The 15,021-nt window shown below is 36.1% G+C and overlaps 1 protein-coding gene across 2 annotated transcripts in view; it reads right to left on the bottom strand.

The window, feature by feature from the left end:
- The window catches only part of MGAT4D (MGAT4 family member D), a 109,333-nt gene that overhangs the window by 44,721 nt on the left and 49,591 nt on the right, over positions 1-15,021 (bottom strand). For both annotated transcript variants that reach the window (XR_004230003.1, XM_003774356.3), the window contains exons 5-6: positions 5,800-5,846; positions 3,719-3,832 (exon numbers count right to left, since the gene is read on the bottom strand). Coding sequence is in view for 1 of the 2 variants with exons in the window: in XM_003774356.3 (XP_003774404.2) it covers positions 3,719-3,832; positions 5,800-5,846 (161 nt within the window). In the remaining variant the exon portion in view is untranslated. The remainder of the gene's footprint in view (positions 1-3,718; positions 3,833-5,799; positions 5,847-15,021) is intronic.

Below are 15,021 nucleotides of genomic sequence, written 5' to 3' on the forward strand. Positions count from 1 at the left end.
TCCAGGGTTGGTGCTCTCTCCACTAGGCCACCATAAACTCCTTTTTGCTTTTTGCTGAGGCAGTTGGGGTTAAATGATTTGCCCAGGGACACAAAGCCAGGAAGTGTTAAGTGTCTGAGGTTAGAGTTGAACACAGATCCTCCCAACTTCAGGGCTGGTGCTCTATCTACTGTGCCACCTAACTGCCCCCATAAATACTTAATAAATATTTTTTCATTCATTTAAACCATATGCTGGTAATCTTATGGCTCCTATTTAAATAGTTTTTTTTTTAATAAAGAATTTAAAAGAACCTTATGTTCTGCATATACTGAACTGTACTAATAGGCTTGGCCCAGAAGCTAAATTAATTTTTGTTCCCCTTCTATTCATGATTCTTGTCTCTTCCATGAGTTCATTTTATGAGGAGAAACATTTTGCCAAATATAGGGACAGGAAATAGAGCTGTAATTATATTGACACCATGAATCTCTGGGTGAGGAAATCCTTCAGCTATTACGTAATAATTTATAGTTCTACTGAACTGCCAGTAACATTGAGAGATTAAGTGACTTGACAATGGTCATATAGCCACTAAGAGTCAGAGGCAGCAGTACTTGAACTAAGGACCAAGTCCCTCTCCACTATGCCATGCTGTGTCTTCTGTCACTTATCTAATTATACAATGTTATGTGATTTAGCATACATTATTATAATATGCATATATTATAGACATTATTATACATTATAAAATAATGTAAAAATACATTATTTTTATACTTTCATTTATAAAAGTTTTGTTCCTTGATAAAAGACAATAGACTTCTTGTACCATTATGCAATGCATGCATATTCCCCCAGATGCATTTAATGAACTGCTGAACTCAGTGCTGATCAAAAATTAGCTAAATTGACTTGAAGATTAAGAGCAGTTGAACTTCATTTAGATAAAAGGGAGACTCCCCCCTCAACCAGTACAAACTGTTAAAATGTTTTTTAAGAATAAATCTTCTTAAAAAATAAATTAATTCATTAAAAAAAAAAGAATAAATCTTCTGAAATGAGATATAAGAAGCAGGTAGAATTTCTTTTCTATTACAGTCCTGTAGAAAAGACCAAGATGAGCGATAAAGGACCAGAACCTCCCCATCAAACAAGGAGAAACAAGTTGCAGAAACAGAAATGGTAGGAACCTTGAAGAAAAGTGAGTACTTCTTTTCTCTCTGAGAACCTGTGACAGAGATAAAGAGAGGCAGGAAGGGCTGAAGATTTACTCAGAGAAAGAAGATTTCAAAGGGCAAAGAGAAAGGAGATATCCTATGGATTTGAGCTCAATCAAGGCCATTAGCCCAAGAGAGTTGGCAGTCCAAGAAATAAATTTTATAGACAGAGAAACAATTTCTACCTATGTGGAGAAAAAGGGGGAATTGTCTAAAAAAATACAGACTCAGAAGCAGCGAGACCTCATAGATTGTCTAGGAGAATGACTTTTGGACTAGAAAAAACAGAACAAAAGTGGTGAAAAGGGAGCTGAAACTCAACATCATGGAGAAGAGGAGAGGTGTTACATGAGAGGACAAATATTTTAATTTTCAAAAGGAGAGGGAGAGTAGAGTTTGCAAACTGTAAACCAGTGAGCTTGATTTCTCCTCTTGATAATATTCTGAACTGTATTATTGGAAGAATGGTTAATGAATAAATAAAAAAAAAAGAATCAGGAATTACAATGAGTCAACATGGCTTCATCAAGAACAAGCCACACCAGTTTTCACAGGACACTAACTTGATTTCTTTTTCTGACAAGGAATAGCAGATCAGGGATAGGTTGTATATATTCTCTCACCTAGATTTTAGCAAAGTTTTTTTTGCAAAGTCCCTTTGTTGTCTTTTGGTGGAGACATAGGGGCTAATCAATAGCCCAGTGAGATGGAGATGATACTGCCTCAATGGTCAGACCCAAAGATTTGTCAGCAAGATAGCTTGTGCAGTAGATAAAGAGAACTTGCTCTGGAGGTTCAGGATTCTGGAGCTCACTTTCAGCCTCAGGGATTTAGGAGCTGTATGAGCCTATGCAGGTCACTTAGCTTGTTTGCCTTGGTTCCTCATGTATAAAATGAACTAGAGGAGAAAATGGCAAACCAATCTAGTATCTTTGCCAGAAAATATCAAATGGGGTCATGGAGAGGCAGACACAATGAAAATTTGTCAATAATGGCTCAGTATCAGCTTTGAAGATATAGTCTCATGTGTTCCACAAAGGATGTGTCTTTATGCTTATCCTACATATTTAATATTTTGTCAATGACTTAGATAAAAGGTAGCATAAAACTAGGACTAGCTAACATACAGGATGAAAGAATTGGTATTTCAAAAACTCAGTATCTAGACCACTGACATGGATCTGGACAATATTTGAGAGATAAATGTATTAATCTAATATTGGAATTTTTAAAAATTCAACTTTATTAATATAAGATGGAGCAGGCAGAGACAGAAATCTATTTTTCTGAAAAACATCTAAGATTATTAGTATCCATCAAGTCAAATAAAATTGTTATATGGAAGCTAAAAAAGCTAATATAATCTTAGGGAGACTTGGGAAGAGATACAGGGATGAGAAAGAGACAATGGTCTCTCTACACTCTATTTCGGTCAGACCACATCTAGAATATAGCGTATTATGTTCTGGATACAACATTTTGATAAACATCCATCAGCTGGTAGGATCCAAAGGGAAATAGCCAGAATCATGAAAGGTCTTAAAATTTTGCCACAGAGAAGAAACGAGGGAGGTCTAATCTCTTAGTGAGTGTATTGGGGAGAATATGATACATTTTACAGTGGAAAAAGTGTTAGATTTTAGGTCAAAACACCTTGCTCTCAATCCCAGTTCCCTGTGATCTTAAACAAATCACTGACATCATGCAGAGTGTTACAGAAGGTATTCTTCTTGTTCAGGGGAAAAAACCACACGGATGAGGCCCTCTGTGGCTGTCTCCAACTCTGAGCTTTTGGGATTCTAGAATTCTGTAATCATTGCTTCAAGCCTATAACAAGTGTCCACTGTCTGACATATGATAGTCACTTTCAAACCAAAGAAACTGTTAAGCTTCAGGGAGAAATCCTGCTGCTCTCAAGAAAAATACTCAGGAAAGGAATCAACTAATTTTTGTCACTTGCATTTGTATAATATTTTCTCCATGATATTCATAATAATAGAAACCTAACTGCCAAGCCAAAAAATTCTTTTAATTTTATGAAAGCTCATTTCATGTTTATTGCTTCATTATTCTGCCAATATCTTGATGAGGAAGGTATTTGTGTACTCATTTGAAAGAATAAATAAGCTGTCTCAGAGAGATTAAGTGACTTTCTTAAAGTAGCTCAGCTAATTGAATGGCAGCCTTAGAAATAAATGCAAGTTTATCATTCTACTTTTGTCAAATTAATTTAAGTCAAGAAACTAATTGTTACTGCATATGTCCAGATATTTATTCTTCCATCACATCTAAATGCTAACCTGATCCAAGCTTATGTGTGATTTCTCAAATTCTGCTGACTTAGGGTCCCAGGGCTTCCTGCCTGGATCCATGCTTTTCTTAAGAATATCATTAAGCATATCTAAATGTTGAAAACATTTGGAATGTACTCCTTAGATACAGATTCTCAAACATTATTAATAAATGTCACAAAATGAATCACTAACAATTTAAACAACACTGTTGTCCATATATCATACCTCACTCTTTTTTCCGAGTCTCCAAAAGTTAACTTGATGTCTGAAAAAGATGGATAATAAAAGGCTGGAGGAGAAATCATCTCTAAAACTCCAGAATCCACTTCTTTGGGGAATCTGTAAACAGAAATAAATAGTTAATTGACATTAAATATTATATTTCCTGAAAACAAACAAAAAAGTCTCCTGCCTCAACACATACCATATTCCCCCCCCATGAAATTAAAAATATTTCATTTTATGCTATGTACATCTAAGAATATAAAAGAGTTACTAAATAGGATAGTTATTAATACTAGAAAACAAAATCAGGATGTTTTATTAATGAAGCATTTAGTTATAAGTTCTTTGGGATATTTAGAAAACATTACTGAAAAATTTTCTAACTTTTCTATTTCCTTTTATAATCAAAATTAATCTCAAATATTTAAGCTGCTAGACTAGGCAGGGTTAATGAAGAAGATAATTACAGATCCAAATTCAAGGAGACAAATGAGATTTCATGGCATTTTTTGACTGCATTACTTTATTCATAAGAATCATAATAATTAAAGGGTCAGGGGGAAGAGGAGGCTGGGTAGAAGAGGAGAGAGAATTCCGTGCTAAGATATACTCATGAGGAAATCCAGGAACCATCCAGGGAAAGCAGGGCAAAGAGTATTTGAGTGAACGATGCAAGCAGGAAGACCAAAATTGTCATCAAAATATGATAGAGACTATCCCAGCAGAAAGAGAAAACAGCAGAATTTGAGAAATCACACATAAGCTTGGATTAGGTTAGCATTTAGATGTGATGGGAGAATAAATATCTGGACATCTGCAGTAACAATTAGTTTCTTGACTAAATTAATTAAAGTTTGACAAAAGTAAAATGATATATCTCAGAAAGTACTCGTTTTCCCCTCAGTAAAAGAAAAGAAAGAAAAGGCAAGCTATGCTAGAGAAAGAATCTTTTTCTTGATCAAAGCTGAACTCGATGACCTCTTGGGTCTTTTCCAGCTTTGATTCTGGAAGAGACTGAAGTTCAGCCCCCTCCCTTTACCTTCCTCTACTTTCTGCTGCTTGCTCTGGGAAAAGTAACCAAAGCAATATTATCATTACTTCTGTTAAGAGCACAGCAAATGACTGCTCAATGGCTGCATTCACCATCTGTGTGACCTCCCTGTATCTATGCCTATTTATAGAGTTTTATTTTTGTTTTTTATGAAGGTAATGGTAGAGGGGGAATGGGAGAAAGGAAAGAAAGAAAACAGATTTTTATTAACTGAAAAAACCATAGCAAATTAACAGGGCTTACTTATAGATCTATGTCATCACCTGCTTTTAAGAAACTTCAGTAACTCCCTACTGTGACTAGGAAATAAGATACACACTCTTCTGGCATTGAAAATCCTTCAGAATTTGGCTTCGGGGTACCTTTCTCCAAATTGATTTCACAAGACTCCCTTCACATGCTTTTCATTCCAGTCAAATTGGTCAATCTCCACTAGTTCCTTTAACACAAGACATCACCTCTACATGAACTGTCTCCCATGCATTTCCCTATTCAACACCACCTCTCAGAAACCCTACTGTCCTTCAAGGCTCTATCAGATCAAGTACCACTTTGTAGATCTTTTCCTTTACGCCTGGTTAATATCCTCCACCTCAATGAACTGAATGAAAAAGAAAAAGGCAAAAAGGCAAAAACAAGGGCAGCTAGGTGGTAAAGTGGATAGAGTACCAGCCTTGAAGTCAGGTGGACCTGAGTTCAAATATGGCCTCAGACACGAACACTTCCCAGCTTTGTGACCCTGCACAAGTCACTTTACCACAATTGCTTTAGAAGAAAACAAAGGGGTAAAAGCAGAGCTTTAGATAAAAATAGGAAATAAATGGACAGAACCTCTCACCTACAAGAGATAACCTACTCATGGATCATATCACACAGCTCATTTTACCTACAGGCATTAAATCATTAACAGCAGAAATATTTGAAAAAGTGAAAAGCTATTTAAAAAAAAGGTGAAGAATGAAGAATAGAGATAAAGATAAAATCAAAACACAAATAACTTAATATATATGAAATTGCATAGGATACTTACCTAGCTTTGATTATTTTTGCAAGATCATTAATATAAGTTTCATCAACCTAATGAACAAAGAAACAGAGTTCATTAAAATGGAAAGGGCTTTACTATTCCAAGTTCACATTTTCACCAACTACAAATACAATTTTTGAAGAAGTGAGTTGATACATCTTCTAATTTCTTGGAATTTTCACTTCTCAAATTTTCCTTTTTTCTATGAGTTTAAAATCTGCAGTTTGAATGAAGCAATCACTTCTTTTCTCCCTTTTTATGGGTAGTGGAGTGTGGCCTAAAAGCTCTGAAACTTAAGTTTTTAAAATAAACATTCCCAAATACACAAGCACTTTTCTTTTGCCAGTAGTCCCCATTAAAAGTCTATACTCTCCCCAGTTTTTGCTGCTTTCTCAAGATCTTTTTGGATCTAATATTTCTTTTGAGAGGACCTTTAGAGCCCATTCATCCATCATAAACAAATAAGCAAATGAATAACTCAATAGGATATAAATCTTGTGACTTTCTACCCATGTACTCTCATTTTTAGGCCAAAATAGAATGCCTTGGTTTGATCACTCATCTTAGCCAACAAACCTGGTTCTGAATGATCTTTGGTGATTTTTAATTTTCAAAACACCTCTCACCATAAAAGAGAATGGCATAATACCAAGAGTGCAATTGGTAGTCAAAAAGGGCATTAGAAAGGTATAGTTGATGCACTACCCATGTGACAAGTACATGGGGGATTAGTTTCCACAAAGTTAGGAAAATTGAATTAGAGAAATACAGATAAATGAAACAAAAATTTGAAAATTGAAACCTAAGAAATGGGAGGATATAACAGTGGAACAAGGAAATAAAAAAATAAAAGGGAGACACAGACAAGGGAATATGCAATCAAGGGTGAAGGATTTAAGGAAATAAAAGATAAAAGAAAGATGAGGTTATATCAATAAAAGGAAAAATGCAATCAGATTTGGGAGATTAAGGAAATAGAAATAAAAAGGGAGAAATGAAAGGTGAGACTTAAATAGAAGCACTATTGTTAGATGTAATGAGGGGTGGAGATTCACTCAGAAATCTCTGTACCACCCAATTAATGGGGAATCAGGGGAGGGACTTGCACTTTAAGATGGTAAATAAAAGGCTACCTTAGCTATTTCAAAAGTGTGCCTTCTAACTTAGACACCATTCTTGGGGGGGGAAAAGTGTAAAATAAAATCTCTTCAACATTCATCAATGAATCAGTGAAGTTTTCTATAAGACATTTTTGATTCTTACATCCAGGACAAGGTAGTTACATGATGACAGTCCCAAACAGATCAAGGTTGGGACTACTCTTGTCTATCCCACACCTTTGGATGGCCACATCAGTATATGTGGAAGGAAATCTTCCAATGCCTAGCCTGAAGAAGAGACTTGGGAGGATCAGAGAAATTATTTGAAGGGTTGTCATATGCAAGACAGACTAGCCTTTTTTAACTTAGTCAAATAGAGAAGAGGAAAGAATACTGGATAGGTATTGATGTAAATTGTGTCCCCTTTGGGGGGAAAGGTCTTCCTGACTTTCAAACCCTCTGGACCCCTGGGAGGGGCATACCCTTCCAACAATCCCCAAAATAAGTAATCTCATTCAATTGGAAATCTAGGCCTGAAGCATAATAAACATCCTCTATTGCTCAAACTGCTCCCCAGCCCCAAGCCAAGACTGACCAGAAATAACCAAGGGTTTGTCACTGGACTTTTGCTAAATACCCTTCTAAACTTAGACCACTGATGGAAGAGATTTTCTCAGTGTAAACCCATATTTGCTAAATTCCCAATCAGGAGTTTGCCCTCTAAGAAAGCTGTCTTCTTAGCATACTGTCATCTTAATGCAAATAAATCCCCTTTTGCCACAAAGCTCATGCCTGTATTTATTGGGGTTTGTGAATTCTTTCATAAAACCTGCCATGGGCCAAAGGGGATCCCATTGCTCATCAGTATTAAAGGAAGGCAAGCATTCCAGGTTTGGAATCAGAAGACCCGAGTTCAAATCCTAATGAATCAATTAGTTAATTAGTGTTTGTGTGGCTCTGGGCAAGTCATTTAACCTCACTAGGTCTGTTTTCTTCAACCATAAAATGAGGGTTATGCTAGTTGAGCTGTCTGTCAGATTATTCCTACTCTAATGAATCTGAGTTGAAAAGCAACTGAAAAAGTGGTGATCTTCCCCCTTCAATGGATGTCTTCAAACCTCAAGAGGGTCAATGACCAGTTTTTAGGGATATTAAAAGGAATCTTTATGGCCAAATATTGACTGGATTATGAGGTTTCTTGCATCTCTGGGATTCTAGGATTGGATGCACATTTAAAAGAAGCTTAAGATGCTGAAGGAAATATCTAAAGAGTGGTTCTAAAGGTGTTTTGAGCAGTGACAGCATCTTTGAAATAAACATATGTACTCCTAGGGTGAAGATTTAACAATAAATATATAATGTCTGAAATTTTAATTTTTATGAATATCTTTATTTTGTACTTCTTACTACTACAGTTAATCATGAAAAAAAGTTTTCTGGCTATGCTGGTTTTCCTTGAATAATAATGAGTGAACAAATTAACTCAAATGAGTTTCCTTTGCCTGGGGCTACTTAAAATTTAGGAATTTAGTTCAGGCTTAGTAGACCAGGGAACATACAGGTTAGAGATTACCACAAGAGACTTCCTGAGGGAGTCATTAAATGATTAATTTCACTATGGAAAATTCAGTTGTTAGTCAGAATTTAAGTGCTAAAATGTAAAGAGCTAGATAGGTACATAATTAGGATTCATGACATCCTTCAACCAATTTAGAATAAATTATTTTTAAAACTATAATTTCAATGTATAAAATGATATTAGCAAAGCAAAAATGGAGAAATAGAACTAAGAATGAAGAGAAAGTCAAATTCTACATTAAATATTTAATGTTTACATTAAATTCAAATGACTCTATTAGTAAATAAACTACCCTATAATACCAATAACTGTTGCAGTTGCTGAGATTATTAAAGTTACTAAAGCTTAGGAAAGCATTTTTTTAATACTATTTCACTGAAGCCAAACAACTCAAGAGGCAACAGGTATCATCATCCCATTTTACAGAAAAAAAAAATTTAATTCAAAGAATTTAAGTGAGTTTCAATATTCTTTCTCCTACAATTATTCCCTTTGGGAATAATAATAGCTGATATTTAGTTAGCATTGGTAGTTACTAAGTTCTTTATTACATAGTCTTTTTGGATCCTTCCAGCAATCCTAAGAGGCAGATTATTATTACATAGATTATACATATGTGGTAACTGAGATATGAAGTGACTTATCCAAAACAAATGATTCAAATCCAAAATTTTAGGCACAAGTCCACTTTTAGTATAGTAGTCTGATTGTAAATCATCAGTCCCTTTACAAGCTAATTATTTCTAAAGCAAATGGTCCAAAACATACTGATAATACAAAATAATATTACCACTTGCTTTTGGTATCCTGTCAGTCACCATAACAAACTACAAGTAGGGAATGGGTTTGGGTCTATGATTCCCAGCATAGACACTTTTATTTGCCAGGCAGCTTAGTAGGTATGAAATAGGGACACAAACATTTGAAGATCTAGATCATAATTGGAAGGGACAAAAAAGAGTAAGAGAGAGAAAGAAAAAGGGGGGGAAGGGAGGGAGGGAAGAAGGGAAAGAGGGAGATGGGGGGGGGAGAGGGGGGGAGAGGGAGAGGGAGCGAAGGAGAGGGAGAGAGGAGAGACACTTTAGGTGAATTAGATAAATAGAAGTATTTATAAGTCTAAACAGTCATCACAAAATCATCTCACCACTTATACTATCTTTTCTGGATCTTTTCAAGATCAGGGACCATGTTATCTATCATTACCCTATCACTAAGTGTAGATTACTGTTAAATTCAGAAGATACAAAGTTTAAAGATATGGTTCCTGCCTTCATGGAACTTAATCCAGTACTGTATCTATAATGTAATACTGTATCTTAATATCTATAGGAGATACAATGTTCCATGATGAATACAGTCGTGCCTCATAATATAAAATACTATTTGAAGACTGATGAGAAAATACCTTCTGCCAGAACAGGGCACAGAAGGCAACAGAAAGCTTAAATGAGGGGAAGCCTTCGTGGAAGAATTGGTATGTCAACTGCCCTTTAAAATGACAGAAGAATTTAAGAGAGAAAGAGAGGAAGAATAACATTAAAGGAATAAAGAACAGCCTGGAAAAGAGCAACTAGGTAGCACCAACATGCACAGAATGCTGAATCTGGAATCAAGAAAGGCTCATCTTCCCGAGTTTAAATCTAGCCTCAGACAATTACTAGCTTTGTGCTCCTGTTTGCCTCAGTTTCCTCCTCTGAAAAATGAGGTAGAGAAGATAATGGCCAATAAGACCACAAATGGGGTCACAAAGAGTCAGACACGATTGAACTAGTATAGAAATGGAAGAAGAGGGGATTTATTTGGGATACTGACAATAGATTCATTTGTTTGATATAGTAGATGAAGGTGCAAAACAATGTGAGACTAGAAAGGTAGTGGTGCTACATTACATTAGACCTTGGATCCCAAGCAAAGGAGGTTCAATTTCTCTACTGATTAACAGCAGGGGCTATGGAGTAAGACAGTGAAAAATGTTCCTTCAGTAGCTATTGAATATTTCTGAACAAAGCAGGAGCATAATCAAATCTAAGTAGGAACAGACAAAATAAGATTGGAGAAAGGAGATACTGAAGATGGAGAAACCTTTTAGAAAGCTATTTCAAAGATCCAGGAGGGTGGTAAAGAGAGCCTGTGTTTGGGTAGGGAGTGGGAATAAAGAACAGAGGATGGATTTATGAGGTGGTATGGAATTAAAATGAAGAGGACTTAATAAGTAATGGGCTATATAAAATAAGAGTCAAAGATAATACCTAGGTAATGAACACTCAAGATTAAGTCATACCCTGGATAAACAGTTAACTGAGAAGTTCAATATCACGGAATAAATATTTGTTTAATGTAGTCAATTCACCATGCCCCAGAAAGGAAGATGCTAATGAACAGAATGGTTGGTAATAATACTGAATGTTGATTTTTGGCTCTCTGATGCTGAATAAATGTCAAAACCTTTCTTTACCACAGCCATATTCAGAAAGTGACAAACAATTCAGCAAAATACCTTCCATCCTTGAAATACAGTGACTATAGCATCACAACATACTGAAAAATGAAGGACAAAAGCTGCTGAAAAGCCAACATTTCCAACTTGTTGATGTAATTAAAATTTCATAAGAGTTCATGATGAAAAAAAAAGCAAAGAAAATTTTAAATCTCCCAATCCTGGCATTATGGCTGTATATAATTCTATGCTTTTAAGAAGTTAATCAACACACAGGAAAAATACCATATTACATTTATAACAATAATGGTTACTCCTCAGTTCTCAATTGCCTTTGAGAGAAATGTCATTGTTCAAGAAAACATTCTGGCAGATCTGTACCATTTTAGCAGCAGAGTAAAGGTTCAATATTGAAAAATAAGGACACTTAAGGGCATATTTCATAATAGATATTATATTAAAGATTTTACATGAATTATGGTGAAACAGAAACTAACATTGGAGGATGAAAGCTAGAGCTAATATCCTGGTTCTATCATTTACAACCCATGACATATTGGAAAAGTCACATACTCTGGGCTTTAACTGTCCTAACATTGAAAGGAGGACTAGTTAACCTCTCACACTCTTTCCAGATCAAAATCCAACAGGCAAAAAAGAGGAAAGACTCTCTAGTCTTCTCTCTAGCATCAGAGAAGAACATGAGCCAAAGGTATGGCGGCAACTTGGAACTCCCCAAACACTAAACCTTTAAGAAAATTCAGTTTAACTAGAGACCTGGAGGTTGGGAATACAAGTTCAGACACAACAAGGAAAGTATATAACTCAAGCAGTTCCCAAAACTTTCAAACCAAGGCAGGAAAGGGATCCAACCAGAAGATTGGACTATTTGATGAAGCATACAAAGTTCATGGGTTTTACAGGAAAGTGGTGAATCCTCAGGCACATTTAATTATTTTCCTATCTGATAGCATACACAGGGAGAGATGATCAGTGAAACATAAGTATGGGGCATACAAGGGGAGAAGGAAGTCCATCTTGTCTGGGGTATCAAATATGTGAATACTCATAAGGCTGAATAGAAAGAGGCAGTGTGGTATGGAGCACAAGAACCAGGTTCAAGTCCTGCTTCTGATATATATATATATTGATTATATGAGCAATCACTTTACTTTTCAGTGATGAAACGATCGATCCAAATAAAAGGTGGGGGGGAGGGGGAGAATGGAAAGAAAGATAGGGTGGTACTAAATTATGTAATGTCTCATGGGAACAATCCAAGAGGGATGAATTTTATTTAGCAATGGGGAAAGAAGTTTTGTGAACAAGGAAGTCACATGGCCATATCTATATGCAAAAATTATTCTGGTAGAGGTAGAGAAAATGGAGAGGGGGTAAGGGAGAAGAACAGAGTCAAGAAATCCTTTCAGAAGAAGATCTATGCTAACAGTGAGAAAGAAGTCTAATTGCAGGGGCTATTGAAGACTAAAATGGACAATTCTTAGTAATTTGTTAGAGAAAAACTGAAGAAAGAGGGGCACACCCAACCAAACCCTAATTTCAAACAAGGAAGCCTGACTGCATATTAAATGCCTCTGACACTCCAGAAAAGAAAAGCTATCATAAGCAAAGTTTTAGATACGCTGAGTGAGAGATGCTGATAGGAGAACCAAGGAGAAATCTGGGTTAGAACTTGGAAGGAAGATCAGGGATGGAGATGGATTTGGTACACTGAAATATATGGAGAGAACAGTGGATGATATTGCTGGGAAGGGAAAGTATGGGAAAGTAAATCCTTGTGAAGATCAACCTTAAATGTCTGAAAGAATGACAAGGAATCAGAAGGAAAAATAATGAGAAGAAGGAGAATCTGACAAATGTGATGTCTCTGAAGCCAAAAAGTACCTAAAAGAAGGCATTAACTTGTTAGAAGCTACAAAATGGTTGTGCTGGTCCAAAAATTATGGGGTTTTTTGCCACACTGAGAAGCAACTCTTAAGTTCTGGATAGTCTTCTCTTTTCCTAGATATTATTTTGTGTCCCTCATCCAGCCATTCAATCTTCCAACCCTGGAAACTTCTATGTCCCATGTTTATAAACCTCACTGATCAGTCCATGGTATTTTGCTGTGTGCCCAACCTCCAAGGTGTCTAGTTAAACTGAACTTTCTTTTAAGTGTCTTAAAGAAGTCTAGAATAAAGGATCAGTTCTTTTAAGTATTATTCATTGATCCTTTCTGTTCAAAACCTCCTTTATATCCCCCAAAAAGTTGTAATGAAATGAGACAGAAATCAAAAAGTAGACAGGCTGAAAAGGCCACTGGATTTGGTTATGAGATAACAGTCAATGTGGAGGAGAGGGGAGTATTTTCAGCAGCATATTGGGAATAAATGCCAAATGGCAAGGAATTAAGAGAGTAGGGAGTGAGGTAGAAAAATATTAAGTGTATTTAGCTTATCCTATCATTCAATAGTGAATTGTTACATCTGGTTCTTCTGAAGAAATTGAAGATCCTTTCTCCCTCACTCTGAGTGTAGCCCTAAAACTGCATTCTTTTCTCTCTCCTCTCCTTAGCAGAGCTCATCAGCTGCCACACACCCTTCAGAAGACTCCCAAATCTATACATCATTTCAAACTCAGTCCACAATTCCACCAAACACTTCACTTTTATTCCAGTGGCCTTCCCCCAATAAACAGCAGGAACTCCACCTGCATGGCCACCGCCTCTGATAAGTTCCTTTCTCCTTATTACCCCCACTTGAGGAAGCAGCCCCACCAACCATGCTCACTGTAAACCTGGCTCAGCCCTTGATTCTCTACACTATTCCCTACATTTTCTGGATCCATTCTGCTTTTCAACCCAATTTTCAGTCTTGCTCAATTAGACTGTAACCTCATCAAGGGAGTATTCTCAGCACCTAACAGAATGAGTACCAAGCAGAGAGTGTTTCATATATGCCTTACCTGTCTCTCTCTAGCCAACCCCTTTCCTCCTCCTGAGCTCCAGTCCTAAATCATCCACTTTAAACTATACATCTAGCATACTAACTGGACTCATGAACTTTTCCAAAGAACCTACCCCTCTTCAAAATATCCCCATTTTTGTCAAGAGTAGCAAATACACATCTGGTCATCCAGATCTGCTACCTTAGAATGATCCTCAACTCTTCATTATTTTTCATCCTATACAGCCATTCCTTTGCCAAGTCATTCAAACAAATGTTGTTCTTTCTTATATATAATGTGTATATATATATATATATAATGTATATATATAAATATATATAATATATATAAATACAGTTTACTTTTTCCATACATTTACAGTGGATTCTCTGGAATTCTCTATCTTTCCACTCCTTCTGAGATATCCTGAGCCTCCTTCAAAACAAAGCAAAAACATCACCATCTACATAAAACTGCCTTGTATTTATTATTTTATATATTCATATGAAACCATATGCTTTTTCCCAAGCTGAATAGAGTCTCCATGAGGGGAAGAAACATTTTAGTCTTGACTTTGTATTCCCAGCACCTAGCTGAGTGACTAGAATATAGTAGGAGCTCAATAAATGCTTGTTAAGTGACTAAACAGCACTAGCTCAGCTCATGCCTTACAAAATAACAAGACGGACTCATAAAAGTGTGCTTGTAAGAAGAATCCTATAATTGAAACCATACTGGCTGATCCACAAAGGTACATAGGGAGGAGTCAGAAGACACCTGAGATGTGTTTCAAGGACTAAGAAATTCTGACTGGGAAAACAAAGAGCAAAGGTGATTTTATTTTGTCTTCCCAGTTGAAGGGCATACATTGCAAGAACAGATATTGGAAATTGAACAACTAGCTCAGTAGTGTCATGGCTTATGGTATCAGAACAATGGGGTCCTGGCAAGAGATAGATCATGAAGTGCAAAAGACAGTACCATGTTTGGCAAGAGATTTGTAACCTTGTCAAGAGTGTTTTAACCTAGAGTTTATGAGCAAAATCCCTGGATAAAGCAATACAACTGTATATTATAAAGAACAAGAGACAAAACATAAAAAGAACAACTATGATGTAAAGCCCAACAAAAACATTTATTTTGGGTTGTGAAGATGCTTTGTT

This window comes from Sarcophilus harrisii, chromosome 6 (genome assembly GCF_902635505.1).
Source record: "Sarcophilus harrisii chromosome 6, mSarHar1.11, whole genome shotgun sequence".
In the NCBI taxonomy this organism is placed as follows: domain Eukaryota; kingdom Metazoa; phylum Chordata; class Mammalia; order Dasyuromorphia; family Dasyuridae; genus Sarcophilus; species Sarcophilus harrisii.